The following is a 9,385-nucleotide window of genomic DNA, read 5'->3' as shown; positions in this document are numbered from 1 at the left end:
TTGGGTTAGATGTATTACAAAACCTCAATTTTAATGAAATACATGATACTGAAAGTAGACCTGATAAAGAGAATATAAATGTGTATGATTATGTTGTCTCCTAGGATGACATGAATGCAAATCATACAGGCAATGCATCAGATCTAGATGAATTAAGTGTAAATCATACTGATGAACACGAACAGGATATAGACATACAAATTGAAAATAATCAATTACCTGTTCGTAGATCTACAAGGGCCAGGAGATCTGCCATATCATCAGACTATGTGGTATACCTACAAGAGCCTAGTGATTTCATAGATGTTGATGATGATCCTTTCACATTCATTGAAGCCGTTGAAAGCAAACAATATAGGCACTGGATTAATGCCATGAAAGAAGAGCTTGACTCTATGGCTAAAAACCAGACGTGGAGCCTTGTGTCGTTGCCTGAATGAGTAAAACCCGTAGGATGTAAATTGGTCTATAAGACCAAGAGGGACTCTAAAGGCAACATAGAGAGATACAATGCAAGATTGGTTGCTAAAGGATTCACACAAATGGAGGGCATTGACTATAATGAGACATATTCACCTGTCTCTGCTAAAGAGTCAATGATGATTGTCCTTGCACTTGTAGCTCATTTTGACTTAGAGCTACATCAGATGGATGTGAAAACAGCTTTCTTGAATGGTGATTTGGATGAAGAGGTATATATGGATCAACCTCAAAGGTTTTCTGAGAGTGGTAAATATCATTTGGTTTGCAAGCTTAATAAGGCGATTTATGGACTTAAACAGGCCTCACGTCAATGGTACATTAAGTTTTTCGAAGTCATTACGACTTTTGGATTTACAGAAAACATCATTGATCGATGTGTGTATCTTAAGACATGTGGGAGTAAGTTCATAATTTTGACTTTATATGTGAATGACATTTTGCTTGCTTCAAATGATCTTCAATTGCTAACAGAAACCAAACATTTTCTCGCATCTCATTTTGAGATGAAGGACATGAGTGAGGCTTCATTTGTTCTTGGCATTGAGATTCGTCGAGACAGATCTAAATGTGTTTTAAGACTCTACCAATCAGGATACATCAATAAAGTTCTTAAAAGATATGAGATGGAGAATTGTTTTCCTATTTCGGCACCCATAGCTAAAGGGGATAAATTGAGCCTAAATGATTGTCCAAAGGACGAATTTGAAAAGGCACAAATGATCAACATTCCATATGCATCTGCGGTTGACAGCTTGCAGTATGCGCAGATTTGTACTAGGTCTGACATCCTTTGCAGTTGGCATGCTTGGTAGATTTCAGTCTAATCCAGGCATGGCACATTGGAAGGCTGTAAAGAGAGTCATGCGATACTTGCAAGGGAGAAAAGATTACATGTTGACATATTGCAAGGTGGACCATTTAAAAGTGATTGGCTATTCTAATGCCGATATTGGAGGATGTACCAATAGTAGAAAGTCTACTACTGGTTTTGTTTTCCTTCTATCAGGAGGTGCCATCTCATGGGGGAGCAAAAAGCAGACTGTGACTGCTACTCACACCATGGAAGCAGAATTCATTGCATTATATGAGACTACATCACAGGCAATTTGGATAAAGAACTTCATTTCACAGCTCAAGATAGTGGAATTCATTGATAGACCACTTAAGGTTCACTGTGATAATGAAGCTGCAATGTCTTTTTCCAACAACAACAAAAGTACTACTTCTTGTAAGCATATGAAACTTAAGTATTTTGTTGTTAAGGAAATGACAGAGAATCAACTAGTGTGTATTCAACACATTGGAACTACAGATATGGTTGCAGATCCACTTACTAAAGCGCTAGCATCTGGTATGTTCTTTGAACATGTTAAGAGGATGAGTTTGTGTAGTTCAATGTAAACACACTATTATGCAAACATTTATGAATGTGATCACATACAGTTTGTTGATTCTCATTAAGTTTGTTGTCTATTTATTTTGTATTCTCATTTGTTTGTTGAGAAGTTTTGTAGGACAACAACGTGGAACCTTGGAATTGATTTTAAGGCTAATCCATTCATTTTGTTTACCCTTGATATCGACTTGGACTAGTGGGAGATTGTTGGGATTTCTCCATCTGGATAGTCCTGCGTCGATATGGATCCATATCCGTTTCAGACCCTAAGTATAAATACTCGTGTCTTGTGATGGTGTGAGACACATCAATGTTTTACCGTCTGGGTAATCGGTCCCCTTAGCCATACGTGAATTGCCTGTCCCCATCACTGGGCTGCTATGGCTGAGGAGAGAAACCCATTGCCGCCGCCGCCAATGCCGCTGGGAAACGACTCTACGGAGACTGTAGCCGTTCTTCCCACAGCCGCCGACATTCAGTCAGCGGTCGCCTCTATAGGTTCTTCTTCCGCCCTTTATGAAACACATGAATCATGAATGTCTCTTTCGATTTCTGTATTTTCGTTTGTGCGCTATCTTTGATTCTAGCAAAACTCCAACAAACCAGCCTTATGTTCATCTCTCTTCAAGATACGTTTATTAAATATAACAATGAGGGAGATAACAGATTAATATCAAATAAAGTTAAAGAATGCCAGAAAATGGATCTTGTTTGGGGGCACGATGTGCTAGTGAGGAGACATAATAACTCTGTTGTTGAAAAAGAAAGTAAATTTGGAATTGATCGGGCTCAAAGGTGTAGTTTTGAATTAAAGTACAAATTTATGGATCTCAAAGTCCATTCCTAGAGCATTGTGGTTCACATCCATTTCTAGTTACAACAGATTGCCTATAGAAGCTATATTTCAAAGATTTGGAGTCGACCTTGCCTCTTGGTGTGCTCTTTGCTACAGAGTGCAGGCAGATCAGCAACATACTCTTTTTAAATGTAGTTACAGTATTTGTGGTGGATGGTCATCTCTTGGTTTGGAGTTTCAGAATTCCATTGAGGGATTGTGTTACAAAAATGCAGTGGTGGTTAAAAAAAAAATGCTGCAGAGAGTTGGATTCTTATTGGTCATTGTGATTCAATGTGATTATTTGGAAGATTTGGGCGTATAGCAACTTCGTACTCCACAAAGATCAAATCAAGCTTATTGATGCACACAAGAATGACGTTTGGCATTCTTGTGTGGAGGTTTTCTTGCCGCAGGAATGGTCTGAAAATGCTTTTTCTGCAATAAAGTTGTGGTTGCAGACAAGGGTTTTTAGTCTCCACTGGTTAAGACATTCTAAAAAAGGCTGGTTAGTTGAACCTATGGGGCGATGCAATGCGTAATATGGTGATGTGATACGTAGCCATCAGGTTCAAAAATTTTTAAAATATAGAATAGCATTAAAAAATATAAACAATAAAATATAAGAGAGTAAGAAAGATTTGGAAAACTATATTATATGAAAAACTACTTATGTATCTTTTTCTATATATTAAAACTAATTATAGAGGTACAGTCTCCAACTTAAAAAACCTATAAACAAAAATTAAAAAAAAAACATATTTCTTCAAAGCAAAATAGGATTTTATGAAAATTCAAAAACCAAAGGTTCAAAATCTTTATTTCCTTTGGTATCTCTTATGCTTAAATCTTGACAGTTGACTCTCAATTCATAAAACTTGCAAAATAAGAAATAAAAGAGTTTAACATATAAAAACTTATAACTAAGTGTCTAATAACAGATGAAATCAAGTGGACAAGTCTTGTTCTTTAAAATAAATTTCAAAAAAGTTAGATGTCTAATAAAGTATAAATAAAAGAGAAAGCGTGTAACATCTTGAAGAACCAACAAGAATAACTACTGATCAATCTATGATTCTTGTCGACACTTGTGGACAATATCAAATATGCAACCAGAAGAAAAGGAGGAGAGAAATATATGAGAGATAGACAAAAATATTCACAAAAATTGGATCAAACATTTACCGAAGGTCATGCAATGAATGCTGCCGAAGAGCGAGGATACATCCGTAGGATCATCACCTACTGTACCAGAAAACAATTTGCATTTCGCTTATATCTTCAACTAATTGGTCCATATACGATGTTTGCTCATCCATTCGACAAACATCTACAACTGCATTTACAGGAAACATAAGTGAGAACTCTACATCAGCATCGAAAACAATTTGCATTTCGCTTATATCTTCAACTAATTGGTCCATATACGATGTTTGCTCATCCATTCGACAAACATCTACAACTGCATTTACAGGCAACATAAGTGAGAACTCTACATCAGCATCGAAAACAATTTGCATTTCGCTTATATCTTCAACTAATTGGTCCATATACGAATGTTTGCTCATCCATTCGACAAACATCTACAACTGCATTTACAGGCAACATAAGTGAGAACTCTACATCAGATGCTGATAGAGTAGCATTGACTGCAATGTCAGAAAACATTGCTAAATGATTTTTCGTTAAAATTTATTTCAAAACTTAGATTTACAACTTTAATCTAAATTGAAGTCAAAATTGAAGCCGCAAAAGTTGGACGTTCGCGGGAAACATACATAGATTTTGGCATCAGCTAAGCATGACACGACCAAAGCATCCGAGTGACACAACCAACCGTGAAGTTTCTGGTTCTTCTCTCTCTGTCTTCATTCTTCTACCTCTCTCTTCTATGCCACTGCAAGCTCATTACTTCATTTTATACCCCTTAAACTTGGAAACCAGATGAGCATAACGCCCCTTCTCCACCATTTGGCCTACGACGTTGTTCGCTTCTGCGAATTTCCCGGCGTTCTGCAACTTCCTCACCAACGTGCTGTACACTACAAAATTCGGATCACATCCTCTTGATTCCATCTGCCCAAGAACCGAACGCGCCTCACCAAACTTCCCTGCGGAGCAGAGTCCCCTGATCATCGAGTTGTACGTGAACACATTAGGCAGGTGGCCCCTCACAAGCATTTCATCGAACAGTTTCTGCGCCTTCTGCAACTCGCCGGCGACGACGAAGCCCGTGATCATCACGGTGTAGCATACCACGTCGGGCTCGCACCCCTTCTTGGGCATCTCGTCGAAGAAGTACTTGCAGGCGTCGAGATTCCCCGCGCGGCTCAGCCCGTCGATCAGGTTAGTGAAATGCAGCACCCTTGGCTGGCAACCGACATCCTCCATGTAATTCAGAAGGTTGAGTGCAGCCAGAGGCTTGTCGCCCTTGCCAAGCACGTGAAGCAGTATGTTGTAGGTGTGAAGATCAGGAGAAAAGCCATTTCTCCCCATCTCATCAAGCAAAGCATGAAACTGATCCAGCTTCCCCAATCTATACTTAGCGCAGAGCATGACATTGTAGGTGAGCACGTCGGGGCCATGGCCGTCCAACAGCATCTGCTGATAAACCCACTCAATGAGCTTATACTGATGAACTGTGAGCAACGAGTACAGAATTGCGTTGAAGGAATGCTTGAAGGGCCTGTAGTTGAAGGCCTTGGACTTGACGAACCTCTCCACCAGCTTCCTCGCCATGCCGGCCTCCCCGCAGGCGCAGACCAGTATGTTAAACGTCCTCGCCGTCGTTGCCACGCCGTTCTCCGTCATCTGGTCCACCAGCTTCCACATCGCCTTCAACTCGTCGCAGTCGGCGAAGATCTTCATGACCATGTTGTAGGTGGTCGAAGAGTGGCGGAACTCGTCCTTGAGGTCGCACCAGACGAAGAACTTGTAGGCCAGTTTAGCGCACCTGGATTTGTTGGCGCCATTGATGGAGCTGGAGATCCTTATCAGCACTTCTCTTACCAGGCGCCCCGAAACTCTGATCTGCATCTCGTCCAGCGCGGTCCTTGCGTCGAATCCGGCGCCATCCTGTTGCAGAATTGCGAATATCTTGCTTGCTACTTTGCTTCTTCTAGCAGAGAAGGATTCATCTGCACTACAATCATCGTGGTTGTTTGACGATGGATCTTCCGAGCCCTCAATTCTCACGAAATCCTCTCCCGGCAAAGGGAAGCCAGCAAACGTCTCCTCAATATCAAATTCCTCCCCTGAACCCTCCTCCCATCGCAATTTCCTAACATACTCGTCCGAGCTTTTTTTGTTTATTTGTCTGTGATCATCTGGATGTCTCCTCCTAGGGCCTCCTTCTGGGATGCCCTCTGCTTCCCCATATTGATACTCTTGAATCCTTTCATTGGCATCGGACTTTTCCGACGAACAGTGATCAAAATCCGATTTCTTCGACTTTTCATTGGAAAGTTCACTGCCACCGAGGGATTTCGAGCCTCGTCGGTCATCCGCACCACTCTCCTTCTCCCCATATCCCAAAATCCTCCCGTTCCCTATCGATCTCGAAGCCAAACACCAACTAGTAGACCGGAAAATCGATCTCAGAAGCCTGTGATGAGAGCAAAACCTGCAATACATAACTGGATCAATGCGCCCAATCCCCCGCTGGTTCTCATGAGCTTGGAAGAAGAAGAAGAAGAAGACGAAGGCGAAGACGAAGAAGCTGATGATGATGGAAATAAAGAGAGATTAAGCGGAGGGGTACCTCATCAAATGGCTCGACAAAGCGAGATTAGCATGAGGTCATCTGCGTGCAACAGGTAGTAGAATCGAGGGAATCATAAATCTGGCAGGGGGCTTTTCTGGACGGATTCGGTGTGCAGCGCCCGCGAAAATACGAGTACACAGGCCTCGGAGGAGACGACCCTCCGCTTCATCTCCGCGGCGGGAGTGCAGGACCCAAGGGTGAATCAAATCGACCACATTTTCTATGACACGAAGAACCTGCAACACGCACAATTTTTATTAAGCATTTTCTAAGATATCTACTTTTTCAGATATTTGGATTTGAGTACGAACAAAGCAAATCATATTTGAATTCGAATATGAATTCTGATTTCATAGTCCAAATTTGATTCCATCTGAATCTGATTTTTATATTCATGTCCGAATGTGACCAATTTTCAAAATATAATAGGTGATGAGAAACATTATTGGTTGACTTGAAATGGCTTCAAATTTTATGCACATACTCTTAGATGACTTCATATGGTAGCTGGTCAATTAAATTAAGAATCATATCATTTGGAAGCAAGAAAGAATTTGGCAGCCGTCAGGGAGCTAAATCTTTATCTTCAAAGTTCTCATAACGATTAGAACAAATGCATGAACAATAAGACCTAAATGTAGACCCGCACATGAAAATGTTTTAGAGAATTTACCATGTTTCTCACCGGCTACATCAAACCTAAAATGTTTGCATCAGAACATGTGAATCTCAACTTTATGATGGAAGCACAACTAATTAGAGTGAGCTAAATGGTTAAAACCATTGAATGACATCAAACGGTGATCTTCACTTAGGGTTAACGTGTTATAGATTCAGGATAATCTGGAGTTTAGCTGCCATGGCACACCATGAATCCACTAGAGTTAATCGATTGGGGATTAATTTGATACAGAAGGAGAATACAGAAATGGGCTTGCATGTGACAAGTCTGAAAGTTAACCTTGCCTTTCTAAAAGAAATAATGATGGGCATGTAATAGCTTGTAATACGAGGGAGATAAAAAGGTCCTCTCATGACTCTGGTTGACATAGTGAGTGAAGAAGTCCATTCATCATGGATGTAGGCAAGGTTATGCTGAACCACATTAAACCCTTTTCTTCTTGATTTTATTTTTCTTGTTTAACTCTGACATTGTATCAGAGCTACACGAGTACTTTTTCTGATCAAGTTACTGCTTCAAGTAGTTCACCATCAAATATTCAATATTTTCTTAATTTGAAGCTTTTCTATGACAAGTATTTGCTGTGGGAGTCGCAATTTACTTCCATATTGATGGGTTATGACCTCTACGGATTTGTTGATGGAACTAAACCATGCCCATCCAAGTTCAAGAATGCTGCTGATGGCAAGTCTCTAGAATTAAATCCTGAATTCATGTCTTGGGTACACCAAGACCAGCTTTTGCTTGGGTGGATTATTAGCTCTTTATCTAAGGCAGTGCATTCTCAAGTTGTGGGTTTAAAAAGATCACACGTTGTCTGAAAAGCCTTGAAGCAAATCTATGCTGCTTATTCTCGGTCTCGAGTTCTTTAATAAAAGAAGAACTACAGTCCTTGAAAAAAGGAAACGAATACAGTGAGTGAATACTTTCAAAAGGCGAATTCTATCGCCCATCAACTTGCACTTGCCTCTAAACCTATTCAAGAGGAAGATCTCATACTTCATATTCTGTGTGGTTTGCCTCCTTATGATACCTTCAAGACTTCCATTACTACTAGGGCAAGTTCTGTTTCCCCTCAATGAGCTGTTAAGTTTAATGCTTATTCAAGAGGCTCAGATGGATACCACAGATGCTGGAAACCAGAATGATAACAGCAATATTTTGCTGACTTTGCTCAAAATAATACAAATAATAATCAGCAAAGGTACTACTTCAATAATCAAGGAAGATCCAACAGAAATAATCGTGGGCGCAGCAATAATAATAGTCAAGGCGGAGGCCAGCAGTCAAATAATAGAGGTCGAGTTACTTGCCAATAGTGCAATAATCTAAGGCACACTGCACGCACATGTTTTCAGACCACTAAGCCCAATACCAAGGCTGATTCTGATGATGGACACATCTAGGCCTATCAGGCATCAACTCATGATAGTGACGATGGACTCGGTGCGACACATCACATAACTAATAACCTGAATAATCTCTCCATCCATGCTCCATATCAAGGCAAAGATAATGTTTGTATGGCTGGAGGCTCAGATATGTCCATTTCACATATTGGTGACTCAGAATTTAGATTGTTTCAGTCTAAAATTCTTCTCAAAGATATATTACATGCTCCAAATGTTACTAAGAATTTATCGTCTGTTAGTAAATTTGCTAGAGACAACCATGTTTTCTTTGAGTTCCACCCTGACTTCTTTTGTGTGAAGGATCAGAAAACAGACATTGAGATTGCACGATGCGCGAGTCACATTGGTCTCCACCGACTTCGAATGCATGATCAAGGAAAGGAAACATGCATTGGAGAGAGGACGTCCATTGAGCAGTGGCACCAGCGGTTTGGGTATTTAGCTTTTAGCGTCGTTCAAGAAGCTATTAGGAAATTTGATTTACCTTATTTTTAGCAATTAAATTTGAATAAAATTTGTGTTGCTCGCCAGCAGGGTAAAAGTCAAATTGCCTTTTTATGAGAATCAAGACAGTTTTTCTCGGTCATGAGAACTGGTTTATTCTGATGTTTGGGGCCCATCTTTGGTCTTTAGCTATGACAGATATAGATATTATGTGATTTTTTTTATACCTATACTTGTTATACTTGGATGTATGTGCTTGCCCACAAATTTGATGTTGATGATATCTTTCTTGTATTTGAAAATAGAGTTGAAAATATATTTGAAAGGAGGATTAAGTATTTTCAAAGTGATGGAGATGGAGAGTAAAAGA

General features: G+C 40.1%; 1 protein-coding gene across 4 annotated transcripts; it reads right to left on the bottom strand.

Moving 5' to 3' along the window:
- Window positions 1-3,905: 3,905 nt before the first annotated feature.
- On the bottom strand, window positions 3,906-6,710 carry LOC116265207 (pentatricopeptide repeat-containing protein At3g60050-like). 4 transcript variants are annotated; one of them, XR_007574834.1, is made up of 2 exons: window positions 4,493-6,710; window positions 3,906-4,050 (listed from the first exon to the last, which is right to left on the bottom strand). XR_007574834.1 is itself a non-coding variant. In XM_031645761.2 (2 exons), the coding sequence occupies exons 1-2, from the start codon at window positions 6,477-6,479 to the stop codon at window positions 4,623-4,625; spliced, it is 1,719 nt and encodes a 572-aa protein (XP_031501621.1). In that variant the 5' UTR covers window positions 6,480-6,710; the 3' UTR covers window positions 4,360-4,622. The 4 variants fall into 4 exon arrangements, 1 of the variants encoding a protein (XP_031501621.1); XR_004175009.2 differs by lacking the exon at window positions 3,906-4,050 and adding an exon at window positions 4,094-4,176; XR_004175008.2 differs by lacking the exon at window positions 3,906-4,050 and adding an exon at window positions 4,165-4,303.
- Window positions 6,711-9,385: the final 2,675 nt, after the last annotated feature.

This window comes from Nymphaea colorata, chromosome 12 (assembly GCF_008831285.2).
Source record: "Nymphaea colorata isolate Beijing-Zhang1983 chromosome 12, ASM883128v2, whole genome shotgun sequence".
In the NCBI taxonomy this organism is placed as follows: domain Eukaryota; kingdom Viridiplantae; phylum Streptophyta; class Magnoliopsida; order Nymphaeales; family Nymphaeaceae; genus Nymphaea; species Nymphaea colorata.
This window is presented reverse-complemented; position numbering and strand designations above follow the sequence as displayed.